The following is a 15,108-nucleotide window of genomic DNA, read 5'->3' on the forward strand; positions in this document are numbered from 1 at the left end:
AGATCTTGCCTCCATTGAGGAGAACACAGCCTTTACAAGTCTGAGCGAAGCATAGTAAGTGCCATTTTCTGTCAACATGTCATAGCACTGCTCTAGTATGTTTTGTCATTTGCCATTTTTGTGGTTTTAGTTCCATTTTAAAATTAATTTAAAAATAAACATGGTAAAACAAGCAAAGGAGACATATTGAGAGGAGGGTGGGATCAGAGTAGGAAGGAAAAATGGAGCAGTATCTCTGACTATTCTTTGTGCTCTGCCATTTGGAGTTTGCTATGAAGGCAGCAAAGTGATAGCTCTTTTATACCATTCTGAATAAAAAGCCACGTTGTAAACGTGTGATCCATCCTGCAACAGGCAAAAAGGGATTTTTTTTCCATGACTATATTTAATTGTTGTGTGCATCTGTGAGCTCACTTAAACCCCATCTGTACGCTACTTCACAAACACACAACCCAGCATTCCCTGATCAGAATCAGGGACATGTTGGACAACCCAACTTCGTGAATTTCAGGAAAGTGCTGAGGAAGCCTTAAATATACACATTAGTAAATGCTCTTCTTGTCAAACAGAGCTCCTTCTTGTAGCTGATGGTCTCTGTTTCTCAGAGACAATAAATTTCCTGCTATTTTTCTATGTCCAGTTTCACTGAGGAGAGGACCTTGATTGGTTTTGGTCCTTTTTGTTGTTGCTGTTGCCTTCTGAGTAGTTGTTATTTGTCAGTGACAGAGAATCTGCACTATTTATGGGTTTTGCACTATAAAACTACTGCAGCCCAGTCACATGGCTTCCTTTCCTAAGCCATCTGTCACAGAGGTCTGGAATTTTATGTGAATGTTGGTTGTGCAGACTTAACCCAAGTTTTTTTATTATGAAAAATGTCAGCAACTACAATATTTAGCATTTTACTTTACATTGGTCATTAAACTTGATTACTGTAGCTCTGTTTCATTGCTATAGTTACATATCAGCTATGAAGCCAAAAAACACTGGGGCGATCATGGCAGAGCTATATTGTCAGATCCTGGAGTGTGCGCTTGGCACTGATATAGTTAATATCTTGGATTTTTGTAACTAAGGGTTATTAATGCTGGTATGAAAATGTATTTGATATTATACAGATGGCATAAGATGTTGTGGTTACGAAGTTATTATCCAGGATAAGCTGCACTGTCAAATTCAGGGCTTAAAACTATCACAGGAGATTAAACTATTTACTAAAAAGGGCCAGAAAGATATAACCAAAGCGTCTTAGTATGACCATATTAGAAGTGTATTTACTTCCCATAAATATAATAAAACATCTCTCTCTTTAAGCTGTATGATTGAAAATGTGAACTTTGCTATGTTCACCACATTTGCAGGAGAAGCAAATGTAAGAGGAGCCTGAGCTTCTGAGCCGGGAGCAAGCCGATGGCTTGGCAGTGCGTTGGTCTCGGTGGGCATCCCACTTAGGCCCAAGGATACAAAATGGAGGTAGACTGCCTGAGTGAGGAGGATTGTTGGGACATAAATTTTCATCTTCTACCAATGTTTTCCTCCTGATTAAAAAGATTTAATCAGATACATTTTACCTTTAAATGAGTTCCCACTGGCAGTGGTAGAAGACAAGGCTGCCTGAAGGAAGCTTGTGCCTTCAGTGCGGCCAGGGCAGTCATGTCACACTGTCAGCACAGGGGAAGAGTTCCCTGGTTCACCACGACTGTTTTTAAGATCCTTGAGTAAGGATCAGTTTCACTGCCCTATCTCCAACCATTAAACGGTTGACTAACCCTGCCAGCGTCTCATCTCTTCCTAAGAAAGAGGTCTAAGAAAGGTGGAAAAACTTGCCCCCTGGACAAGTTTTCTTGTCTCTTTTCTATTTACAAGAGCTTCTAGGTGATTCACTTGTGCCATAGGTTTAATTTTATATTACTCAAGGTAGGAAGTCTCAATCTGGGTTTATATGACTCTCCCACAGTTATACAGCATCTGACATCTGGCCCAAAATTTCCAAGTGGTATCTGAGCTTTGTGGTGATGCAAATAAAAAACAGTAATGACAAAGACACAGAGTGATGTTAATTACAGCATTCTATCTGTGTTGATCTGTGATGTTGTTATTTATCTCTACAGTCTTGGAATGTTTTCCACCTTATTCAAGGCAACAAACAGAACTAGACTACCAAGTGTTCCTTCAGAAGCCACCTCTTACACCTCTTCCCCTACTTGACTTTAGTAATTGTTGGCAATAAAAGGACTAGTCTTATCCTCATCCTTATATAAATAGTATGTCAATATGCGCTGTTGCATATTGAGCATGAGGGGAATTTTTTTGTTGCTTCCATTAGGAAGCTGCACTTTCTGGAGCTTTTAATCATTCCAAGAAGATGAGTTTGTACTCTTTTTTTTTTTTTTTTTTTTTTTGTGTGTGTGGTCAGGGCAGAACAGTGAGCTTTCCTTCCTTTATTCTTGTACAGCTGAGCAGCACTTGCCCCTTCTTGTGAGCAGGAGCAACTCTGATTGCTTCTCCCAGCCTGGAAAGAGATTTGGGTCTTTCCCCAGACTGCACACCTCCCTGCAATCAGAGGCTGCTTGTTGCTGTACTTCCCAGGTAGCAAAGGCTTTGTTAACTCATGCTGAAGGTCTCCATCAGGAAGAACCTCCTAAAGATCCTGCTGTGGCTGCCAGTCCAATGGTCTCGGTGCAGACCTGTGCCTTAGCGATCTAGTCAAACTATGATTAAGAAAATATGTTATTTTGAGTGATGTACAAAACCCTAGTGAAAATTTCTCATACTGTGCTACTTTTAGGCATATTTCTTTCCCCCTCCTTCTCTCCCCCATAATACAGATGTAATGTTTCCGGGGTGTGGGGGGAAGGGAGGATATGTATTAATAATGCTGTTGATGACCTAAACAATGCATTAATGCTTTTAACTGTGAATTGGGGTCATAGTTCTCTGTAAGAGTGAAAAGATCAAGAAGATTTAAAGCTAAACTTTTTTAAATAAAACTAGATTCAGGGTGTATAGGTTATGGTTTACAGTCATCTTATTTAAATTCTACTTACTATGTTTAAGCTGAGATGCAGGGATACCATTACTGAAGCTACTCTTAAGTCTGCCTAAGAGTTGGACATTAACTGATATAAATCGAAAAGCTGGTTTTAGATTCAGATAAATTTAAATAAAAGCATGCATTTATATTTATCCTTTAAAAGCACCACATGGTTATGTTGCAGCCTCACCACGTCCATATCTAAGCATGTCTCTGTTTCCTGTTGCATGTCAGGGAGCTGAGATAGAAGTGGATGAAAATGGCACTCTGGATTTGAGCATGAAAAAGAACCGAAGCCAAGACAAAGTTATGCCTCTCACTTCTTCCAGCACAGCACTTCCCACTCCTTCCTCTTCTCCTTTCAAAACAAGCAGTATCCTGGTAAATGCAGCCTTCTATCAGGCTCTTTGTGAACAGGAAGGCTGGGATGCACCCATCAACTACAGCAAGACCCATGGCAGGAAAGAAGAAGAAAAAGAGGTATTTTTTCAGTTTCTGAGTGACTTTTTCCCTTGGGAGAGTGGCCATATGATGGTCTTTGGGATGACCAACCTAGTACAATTTAAAGAGAATCAAGTTTCCACAGGTAAGGGTTTGTGAACATTGAGCTAGCTTTAATGGCCTCTCAGATGTGGCATAAAAATCAATACTTACATTGAAAGATCTTGCTCTCAGAGCTTACATGTGAATGTCTATAAGTCTATAAGATAAGGAAATCAAAGATATCCACCATTAGGGACTGTTGTTTGAATTTTATTCTTAATGACTCAGTCCTGTAGCGTATACACCCAAATGGCCTACGGATCACTCAGGAGAAAAAAAAATAAACACCACCAAAATATCAAACCAAGGCAGCTTTTTTCATGCTGAAACAAAAAGTAATTTTTCTACACAAACTCTTTATAATTCTAGATAATTAATTGTCTAAGCATTTAAATACATGCTTAGAACCTTGACTACAATATTCTTTCAGTGGAAAACTTTTTATTTTTCATTTAACATAATTCAAGAAATCTCTGCCAGTGAGTCTTAGAGCTCACTAGTGAGTCCAGTGGTCCAGAAAACAGTCTGAGAGCACAAATTCAGAAATAAAAGTTGTTAGGAATTCCTGAAGGTTTTGAGTACAAGTAACACAAGAGAATATGTACATAATTTCCACCAATTGTGATATTTTTTATCTGATAAGGAAACAGAATGGAAAAACTAGATGAGTATATCAAGGTTATATTCCCTTTTCATCCTGTCCTGGGAAATGAAAAAGCCCTAACTTGAAAATGGAGTTGCAGGAACAAAAATGAACAACTAAAATTTCAGAGAATAATTTTATTTAGTAACTTTCCAGCTTTCATGGCTAGTCTTCTAGACTGCCACTTTGAACTTGACAATTGTCTTGATTGTGATTTTCTTTCAGTTTTGCTCTTTCATGTCTGTTTATTCTATCTTGGCAACAAGGCAGCATAGGCTCCTACGGTCTTTCTTTCTTATTCTTGTTTTGCTGGTGAGTTTGGTTTTATTTTTTCTCTTGAGCCTAGCTGTCAGAATATGGATTGCTTGCATTTTTCTTAAATCAGGAAGGGACCACCAGCACCATAAAGGCTAATCAGATAAAATCTTGGTAATTAACATAGACAAGCCTCAGTGATATCTTTCTCAAACAGACTAAAAGATCTCCCAATATGGATGTTTTATTCAGCTTCAAATACTTTTCCTCTCTGTTTGGTTTTATATATCAAGCAATAGCATTTGAACATTATATTTCTTACAAAAATATCTTGTTCGAAATTCCAAATTGGCACTTCAAGAAGACATAGACAGGGGTAAATTTATTTAGGACTGAAGTAAGGGCATCCAGGTTTCCAATTCCAAAAATACCTGGAAATAAAAGTTAATTAAGTTGTGTAAAGAAAAAAAAACCTGTCATCACTAGGTAGTCTGTTGCAGTGTGACCGCTGAAACAGCTTGCACCACGGAGGAGCATTTCTTGAAGGCTGGGTTGTCTTGAAAAGCCCTTTGCTGTCATCTCTGTGGGGCTGATGATGCTCCTTATCAGAGGAATGACAACAGCATCCCTGTATCAGGGTTTCGGAATGGGTTTGACACGAGGCGGTAGGCTGAGGGCTCAGGCTCTTCCCCATTCATGCCGCATAATGAACAAACTCATCCAGCTTTGAGAGAACTGCCTTGCTGCAGGGGATCAATCGGTGTCGCAGACTTGGCAGGGGGCCTGTCCTGCTGCTCCTCCTCCCTGCTGCCACCGCAACTCCATGGAAGAGCCGTGGCAGGAGCACCTCCACATCCCCCCAGTCCCTGCTTGACCTTCGGAAGGCCGTGACTGGTGGCTGGCTGTTTCCCTGTCCCTTATGGGCACTGGGAGTGGGAGGTATAGGAGGACTACCCAACAGGACATAAAGATCTGTGCTCAGGCACTCTTGCTCCTTGCATTTGGTGCTTTGACACTGTGCAGTTTGTCCCTAATTGAGGATCTGGCCCCAGACCTCTGCTGTGAGATTTTGCCATCCCAGGGAGTGTTGACATGTCCAGTGATCTCAGGGCCAGAGGCTCTGTTTTCAAAATCGAAGACTGGCAGTTATCCTCATGCAAAGAAAATGACTGATTATATCTATTTCTAATTCATTGTTATCTGGTTCATATGCACAACAGTTGCTTAATTTTGGTGGTAATTTCCAGAAAATATTGTCTCTCTCTCTCTCAGCAAAATAGCCTGTCCAGATGCCCCCTTAAAAAAAAAAAATCTGAATTTGGAAAAAGCTCAAAATCTCTCCAAAAGGAAAGCGCTGAGAAATAACTAGAGCTGTCAGTTAGTTCAACTGTCAGTTCTCCAAAGATTTCAGGGCTTAAAAATGTTAAAAGTGCCAGATGCTATTATCTGTTATTCATGTTACCATTATGTTCTGGTCTTTGCTGAAATCAATATAAACTTCCATCTGTACATTAATGGAGTTTCATTGCTTTCTTTCTTTCTGTAGTGTGCATGCATGAATACACACACGCTCTTTGCAGAAAATAGTAGTATTTGGACCGATTGGTGTCATTCTGATTTTTCTTTTACTCGAATTCTTCAGAATTTTAATAACATTTAATTATAAATGCTTTCAAATAGGAAAGGAAAAACCATACATGTGGTTGGACTTGACTAGCTGTGACAATCATCACCTAACAGACCAAAAAGTGGGAAGTGCTAAAGGTGTTTCCCAAAGGATTATCTCTCCCTCTAAAGATGAATAGCTTAAGAAGCATACAAGCCAAGGCATGATGCTTTACACTCAGTCCTAAGTGCAGAGGACCAAAAAATATTTGGTCTTTAGGTCTGACCTACTCATTTCAGACAGAGCAACTCCTTTTGGACCACATGTACGGATGTAAGGTCCTAGAAAGGTATTCCTTTGCCTACACTCCCTTTGCACTGTCTTCCTTTTGCACGTTGTACACATCTGAAGATTTCATGCTGCCTGAATAACACCAAGTGTTCCACAAGGCACTAGGACAATGCTGAAGAAATCACTGGTTTAAATGTCTATATGTCTGCCTCATTCCTGGGAAATATACTAAGGAATGGTAACTAGGAAAGAAACTGTATTACCACTTTGGTCCTTATTAGATTTTTTTTCTTTTTCAAAAGTGCAGTTACTATGGAATTGTAAGGGGGGGTGTGGGTGTGTGTATAGCTATTGGTTTAAAAATAATACAAATCTTAATAATTCAGGAAATTCACAATTAAAATTTGGGAAAAAAAAATATTTCAAAGATAGAAAATTAAAATATTGCAGTTTTAAACCCTCTAGTATCAGCTATACCGGTGGCTGTAGATGTTAATCTTCATCTTTCAATCTTATTTTTGTTAAATAGTTCAGTAAAATGTCATTAAATGAAGCTGTGAACTGCAATACTGTAGTATTTTGTCAAGCCTTGCTACACATAATTCCTGATCAATCTTTTCTGTGCAGCAGATATCAGGCAGTGACATGATGATGAAAACACACACACAAGTTTCTGGTCCATCACCAGCAAAAGACTAAGAGATATCTTTCCTTTGAGATAAAGAACACAAGCTATATATATGAAAATCTTAAAACACCCCGCAGCATGAACAGTTATGGTTACTTTTGTTTGCTGCATGTGCATCCTGAGGCACATCACCTACCTCAGGATCCCAGTGGAGTGCCAGAGTGGTCTTTCCACCACTCTTGATTCCAGGCTCCTCTCAGCTATACCTTTGACAAGAAGTGGAAGGGGCTGATGTGTTCCCGTCCTGATACATTGGATCCAGCCCAGGCATACACTAAACTTTTAGAAACACAGTATTGGTCCTCAGTTCAGTGACAGAGATGCAGCCTATTGGAGCTGGTGGTTAGAGAAAAAATGATAAACCAACCTTCTTCAACCTCTATTACATTAAATGGAAATCATTTTACCTCTGTTTTTTGAAGTTGTTTTGACATCTGATCCCTTCTAGCTGTCAACAGAGGGTTACTATCTTGTTGTTAATTTGGGGAGCTTTGGATTTTACAATGACTTACACTGTGACAGTTCCCTGTAGGAGCTTGCATTTATGTCTATATGAGAAAGGCAGGTCTAGAGTTGTGAACAGATAGAGTCAAAAACTCAAATCCCCATTCTGTAGACCGCAATGGCAAAAGCACGCCCATTTGCCTTAAACAGGATTTAACTCAATCTTGGACAACTGTCTTTGATGTTTCTTGAATCTTGAACAAAAATGACACCTATTTTTCCACCTTTTTTTTTTTTTTTTTAGCATTTTTGTTTGGAGGATCTTCAACTATTTATTATTTCTGTACTAACATTTTACCAATACCTTTCATTGCTTTTAATTTTCCCTATTACTCCTTATCCAAAGTTTTCCTTTAGAAATAAAATTCTAAAAGCCTGAAATATATCATGGTGTTTTTTTTAAAAAAAAAGAAAAATTGAATTACTTGATAATTACTATGAAAGACTGTTTAGTAAAGCTGAATGTAAGTATTTTTGCTTTCTGTATTCATAGCAGATTAGATTATTCCTAAACAAACTAACACCACAAATGTGGTTGCAAAAGTCAGTAGTAATTGATATAGCAATAATGTGGCATGGTTTCTATATGTATGTGTAGTGTGAGTTTCAGTAGGCAGTAGGTAGCCAGTACCAGAAAGCAGAAGGAAGTCATATTGAGGATCCAGTCTCCAAACAGTCAAAGACGAGCTGCCAGAATTGAGGACCATATGGAAGCTTTTTCAGAAGAAACACCCCTGCAGAGCTTACAAGTCCCGTTAGGCAGAATCTCCATTTTCAGGCCAGATTCTCCTCAGCCCTCTGCTCTGCCTTAACAGCACTGCAGACATCCCTGCCCCTCTGTCCTGGCACATTCATCAGCTGCACAAGCCCAAAGCATCTATGGCACCAGCCCCATGAGTTTAGCAGGAGCTGGGAGCTTCTCCTCTCAACCACAGGCAGAGTTCCTACTCCTACAGACAGTAATCTCTGGGTGATTACTACCTGATATTAGAACAGACTCACAAAACTAACATGAAGCCCAGAAGGGATTAATGGAGATTCAATAATTGATGCTATGGGCTTTGGAGAATTCTTGAATTATACAATATCCACAGAGCATCCCTCTGGAAATGAAATACTTCTCTTTCATAAAAATAATATTAATTGAAGACATTAATTCTCAAAACTATAAACCAAGCTATTTTGAAGTGATCACAGATTTTTTTCAGAACACAAATATGTAATTTCCTTTCAGGACTCCAAATTTCCAAAATGTCTTCCCAAGGCAGTGAATGCTCATGGTCCATACCAACCATCAAGCAGCACTGTGGCAGTGATGATTTTAATCTACAAATATTAGAAAACAAGAAATACCCTTAGCAGCCTGCTGCTAAGAAAATTTGAAAGTGGTTTTGTTCTTATGCTTTTTATTTTAAGAATCTGCTCTTTGGATAAGATAACAAGTAACCCCATCCTACAGACCTAAAAAGCTTTGCATTTACATATGCTTATGTAAAAGAGGGGTTTTTCATTTATTATTGTAATTTTGTAATTCACAGTAAAATGGTACTCACCTCAACTGTATACAAGACTCAGTGATGTACAGAAAAAACAAGAACATACTTGCCAAGGTCTTGTTTGGCTCTATATATTCAACAGCTATTTTTATTTTCTCTGTGTACTTTTCTTTGGCTTTTATCACCACTTTATAAAGCAAAACTCAGTTTTCCTCATGTATGGCTTAAACCAGCATCTGCCTTCAGAAATACTTACATAACATTTTTTTTAAATCTAGCTATGAGAACCTGAAACTAGGATGTACTAAACTTTATACATCTCTCTCCATCATTTCTTAAGACACATATCTTCCAAGAGATTTTCTTCTTGCCACAGCAAGTTCTTTGTTGAATATATGGGAGGCCTTGAAAAGAGAAAATTTTTGTCACTTTCTCATCTAATATTTCAGAAAGATCCAGTGAGCTCTCCGGAAAATGTAGAGGAAAAGAAATATCCAGGAGATGTCTCCATACCAAGCCCTAAACCCAAGGTCCATTCAAGAGATCTCAAAAAGGAGCTCATCACGTGAGTCACAAAAACCGCCATGTTTTCCTCTGCCTTGGTAAAGACTGACTACATTGTTGTTCTGAGCGCTGGTTTGGAGTAGATTTGCAGGAGCTAAGCAGGGAGACTTGCATGGCAGTCCACTGCAGGTAGCTAGTTCCCTGGTGTGGGTATACAACGGGCAGACATGAAGTTTGGAGCTGAGACAAGCCAGGATAGGCCTGGGGGTCTGGAGAGATTCATGACTAATGTTATGCTGGGCATCACTCCTCCTTACTCCTCAGACAGGTAGCTAAGAAATGGGTAATAGCTCCTTCTACAAAACACACAGTTTCATAGGATCCTACAGACTGTCTGTGCTAATGTTAATGTATTATTAAATAAACCTTATTTGGACAATCATCATCATAGATCCACTGTTGAGAGCTTGTGTAGAAGTGCTTGGGATTTCTCAGATAGGAGCCATGTAAAGTTCATAAAAAGATAAAACACAAGACAGGAACTGCCCCAGGGTTTTCCAACCTGTACACATTCTATGCGTAAATCCTTCATCTGCTTCCTTCAAAGCAGAGTTAGTTACTCTGTCCTGCTGACAATCCAGTGGGTGCACAAGCTCGCACTCTTGGAGAATAAGCTAATACCCTCTTTTCCCAAGTACAGAGACATACTTGCTATGTCCTAAGTTCCAAAACTTTACTGTCTAGACCGCAAAGAAATTCTGTTAAATAACAGCTTGTTTCAGTTTAGAAAAAATCAGTAAAATTGTCCCATTTTACTTGATCAGCCCTTAACACTAGTTGCTTTTTAAAACCTCATCTAGGCTCTTCATAAAACCCCTTTGGATTCACACCAACACCATTTTGATATCAATAGTCTTTTCACCTTAATAGTCAACTAGGACTTAGTGATCATTTATAGCACTTTTCTTTTTGTCCCAAACCAGAGTAGGTCTCTAGACAAGTGTGCTCCATATCACTTGGTGATGATAGCCCATAATGTATCAGTGCAGGCTCGACCATAAATAAATGAATGGTATCCCTTCACCTTGTGTCCTGCTCACCAGACTCGGTGGCACCGAAGCAGTTAGATTCGCCTCTGCCTCTAGAATTTACATTTCCCTGGGGCATGCTGCTGTGAAGAACGATTCTTCCCCCCCCCCCCGATGTCGTGCAGTCTGCATATTGTCTACTCACCACATTATATCTGCAGTTGTAGTTCATGACCTAAATTGCTACAGGTCAGGTTTAGTTTGTCTCTTCTAAAACAAATGCGTACAAAAATCACTGAGAGTTTATTTGCTGAAGACTAATGGCTTTTCTTCTGTAATATTTATTCCTTTGTGATATTGACCTGTTTTGAGATGCCTGTAAAATACTTTTCTACTCTCCTAAATAATAATACCCAGAGTATTTAGTAGGGCAATGATCAGCCTACAGTGGTTTTATTGTGTTATTTTCAAACAGTGAGTAGAAATGGTTATCTAAAATGTAGCTGTGCAAAAAATTAAATAAGAAATAGTTTTAATTTATCAGAACTCTATAGATAATGTAAGGATCAGACTGCATTTCTATGACTCCGTTGAGCTTAGAACTTGCACAGAACAATTCAATACAGTTGGCTCCATCATGAGGAAGTTTTTAAAATGACATAAGCACTTGCAGAGAAAAAATTTCTGACATGGTTAGCTCAGTTGCAGCAAACAATTTTAAGAATACCACCTCCTAGCATTTGCTTTCTGTTTTGCCACGTTAATTCTTTTGCCTGTAACTGCATTGACCAGGCTGATATGGGCTGTGAAAATGAGGCTGATGTCTTCCTAAGGCTTTTTTACAGATTTGAAAACGTTCCTAGCACTCTACCAGCTCAGAGAAAATAGCCAGGTGAGGATCTCAGGTACCCCTTTTTCATTAGTATGGAGCACTAGCTAAAGTTTTTGTACAGCTGTTTTGTACAGCTTCTGCTTGCCCTTCTTATCCATGGACCCAGTGAAAGGAGCACAGCTCTTTATAAGGTGACTCTAATAAGGTTGGTGTTAGAGTTTTAAAATACTGTAGAAAAATATGTTATTCACCTACTCCTACCCCTCCATGCACAGACTGCATTTCTTGATATCTTTGCCCTCTTGTAGAGGACTGTATCCCAGTTTGATAAATGAGCTCAGTGCCATGACTGCAGAAGGACTGAGGAAAAACAGAAGCTATAACATCTTCTGCAGGTCAAACATACCTCCATCTCTATGCATAAATGAACATACCTGTTCTGCTAAATGTATGACACCTTTGTATCACTTCTCAGTTCAGCTGAGAAACATTTTGGGAAACTTTTGTGCTCATCCTGAACTTCAGCTGTGTGAGCTTGATGTGCTTTTTTTTCTGCAAGCAACCATAACAACTAATTTCTCACTTATGTCAGCAAATAAAGATCGGATGTGTTTCTAAAAAAGGTGCCTTACTTTAGTCAGAAGTTGAGGGAATTATTTTGGAAATTATTGTTCTCTTGTCTGTGTTATACAAGAGGTCAGATCAGAAACTTCAGCCCTAATATTTATGAACAGCTGTCAAAATTTGGTACCGATAATGAAACTGTCTTTTAAGAATGCAACTCATAACCAAAAAAACTGATGCAAAGCATGGTGGTTTCACATTGCATAGATTAAAAAAAAAAAAAAAAAATTTACTTATTTGCATGGTGGAAATAGGAAAACATTGTTTCTTCTATGCTTCAAGTAATAATTGAAAACTAGAAGTGTTGTGTAAGTTTTGCTAGCTTTCTGCAGTGTCATGACAGTTTTAAGATGTGCAATGATGAATGTGATTGCTTTAAGGATCATTATGTAATTCACTGCAGCAAAGGGTGATCTATGTAGCATGTTATACATATTCTAATTTCTCATTGCATTTCCTTTGCATAGCTGTCCAACTCCAGGATGTGATGGCAGCGGCCACGTAACAGGAAACTATGCCTCACACCGGAGGTGAGGAACAACAGGAATCCTAAAGCAGGAAATAGAGCTACTTTTAGCTGTTGTCATCTTTGAATAATTTTATACTAACCATGGATAACCATTCAAAAGTAATTTGCAGAAAATAATCCATGCAGAAATGTGACTGTTTTTTCTAGTTTGTTGTATTTTGTGAAGGTCTGGACTCGATAGACTGATGGAGTTAAGCAACATAGTCTTATTCCTGTAGCTGCATTTCTTGGCTGAGACCTGTAGATAAGTAATTTAGTAAAGTCTGCATTTCCCTTAGTGTACAAGCACTCTCTGTACAGATGCTGGTGCATGAGATTTAAATGAGGTTTCTTCAGATATTTCTATGTATGACTTTGAAGTTCATAGATCTGCTAACATAATCTGAGTATGCTAAGTATTTTCCTCAGAATTGCCAACCTAGGGGTTGAAACAATTATTTCCTGCCTTTCCCTTTGGGAGCAGGATGGAAGAGTTTCTGCTTTTTCCCAGCCACATGGACCAGATGCTTTACCTGCCCTTCATGCAGGCAAGATAAAGGAAGGACACTGTGTACCACTGCCTCCCCACGCAAAGCTTTACAGGGGCTTAGAAACCTTTGGTCTTAACTGTATACCTTTCCAGTAATTTAAGAACCACAGCCTGATATTGACTACTTCTCCTTTGCCAAAAGCAAATATTTGAGGATATTTTTTTTTTTCCCTATTATAAGTCATAGATTGTCTGGAGGTTGCTGTTTTAGAGAAAAAAAAAAAGTTCTGTTCTGGTAAAACATTCACATTGGGTTTTTTTCAGTGTTTCTGGGTGCCCATTAGCTGACAAGACATTAAAATCCCTTATGGCTGCTAACTCTCAGGAGCTTAAGTAAGTATTGATAATAGCACAAATGTTATTTATCTTCAATCAACATTTTCCCTATGTTAACGCAGTTGTTCATTTGAATTGCTCTGAGCTACATCAAACCTTTGTTTGAAACTTGAAGTGAATTGGTTTGAAAGCTTTTGAATGAAATAGAGTTTACTTTTCTCCATTTGCTTTTCTTCATTTTTGTACCCCTTCATTTTCATGAATCAACCAGGAGCTGGCGGAAAAAATTGTAAACTCTAGGAGAGATGCTGCTCTCACAGTATTTAGTCAGAGAGAAATAGAAAATATCTAACATGAAAGACTTGTACGGCAAATAACTCAGCCTGATCCAATTAGAATAAATTAGAATTATTTAATTAGAAATAAATCTAGTTAGAAGAAATCTAAAAATGAGACCAGAACTCCCACAAACAATTTTTTACCGTTCACTACTGTATACTATGAGTTTAATGTCACTGAAGCAGACATCAAGTCATATGATTCTGTTCTGGCATAATTCTCACCATGAAATGTCACTTACAAAAGGACTGTGCAGGCTCTGCTATATAGACAGATGTATAGGGACATATGAATATTTCAAAAATCTGTAGTCAAGAGAGGCACTGGCAACCAGTCATCTAGTTATTGAATTGGCTTTGTCAATAAGGATGTGGGGAAGAGGAAAGGATAATTAGAGTTCTTTCATAGCTTTCCCTCTGCAACTTGTAAATTGGATCCCATAATAGATGGCTTGGAAAAACTCATGAATGCATGTAAAAAAGAGAGAACCCCGTGACCGTCCTTTCTGTCCTTTAGGTTCAATCCTAGTCCAGATAGAAGAAAATGAAGTCTGATCATGGCACTATTATGTTGTTCTAACAGTATTAATAGTAAGACTGACTACATTTAGGCTTGAACCAGTGTTTAGTTTCCCCAGTTCAAATGTTACTGGTCTTAAACCCTAATCTGACAACTGGAATTATAAACAAAATGATGAACTGATGTCAGGTATGGAGTTGAACCTACTGGAGATGCAGCAAAATGGCAAAGAAAAGCTATTTATATGGGCAACTGTTCAAAACAGTTCCCAAAACCAGTAGGTAGACTGACAGACTGGCTCAGTACTTCAATTTTTCCATCACTGATTCTCAAAGGTACAAAATTTACATTTAGTTTGTTTTAAAAAGAACAGCACAAGAAGCGAGGAACCAACTTGTGAAAATGCTGACAAATTTGAAATCATTTGCTGAGTCATATATATTTGTCCCTGATTTTGTTGGCTTTCTGCCATGCATAGACACTCACACAAATATTTTGAATAGTTTGTGCTCATGCAGCACCGCTCCCCCCCTGCCCCCCGCCCCATATTCATGTGTGAATAAGGAAATTTGCATACCAATATGGTTATTTTTCCACTAAAGCTTCTAGAGTTTTGGTCATGCCATAAGGAAAGAGGAGCAACAGCATATGACTTAAATGACAAACTGCACACTGTACGACATGTATAATATGTGAGTTGTGAAAGACAAAGTCAAAGTTCATGGACATTTCACAGACAGAAATATGTTGCATAACGCACTTAGCATTTAATTTCAATTAACTAGAAAAAGAGCAAAAATCAAAATCTGTTCACAGACAATTTGCAAAAGGAAAAAGGGCTAAATAAAATCATTTTCCACGAATCTAT

The 15,108-nt window shown here is 38.5% G+C and overlaps 1 protein-coding gene across 3 annotated transcripts in view; it reads left to right on the forward strand.

The window, feature by feature from the left end:
* The window catches only part of ST18 (ST18 C2H2C-type zinc finger transcription factor), a 101,263-nt gene that overhangs the window by 71,920 nt on the left and 14,235 nt on the right, over window positions 1-15,108 (forward strand). For all 3 annotated transcript variants that reach the window (XR_008820971.1, XM_056333042.1, XM_056333043.1), the window contains exons 12-15: window positions 3,269-3,514; window positions 9,510-9,625; window positions 12,516-12,578; window positions 13,371-13,439. Coding sequence is in view for 2 of the 3 variants with exons in the window: in XM_056333042.1 (XP_056189017.1) it covers window positions 3,269-3,514; window positions 9,510-9,625; window positions 12,516-12,578; window positions 13,371-13,439 (494 nt within the window). In the remaining variant the exon portion in view is untranslated. The remainder of the gene's footprint in view (window positions 1-3,268; window positions 3,515-9,509; window positions 9,626-12,515; window positions 12,579-13,370; window positions 13,440-15,108) is intronic.

This window comes from Falco biarmicus, chromosome 3 (genome assembly GCF_023638135.1).
Source record: "Falco biarmicus isolate bFalBia1 chromosome 3, bFalBia1.pri, whole genome shotgun sequence".
Classification (NCBI taxonomy): domain Eukaryota; kingdom Metazoa; phylum Chordata; class Aves; order Falconiformes; family Falconidae; genus Falco; species Falco biarmicus.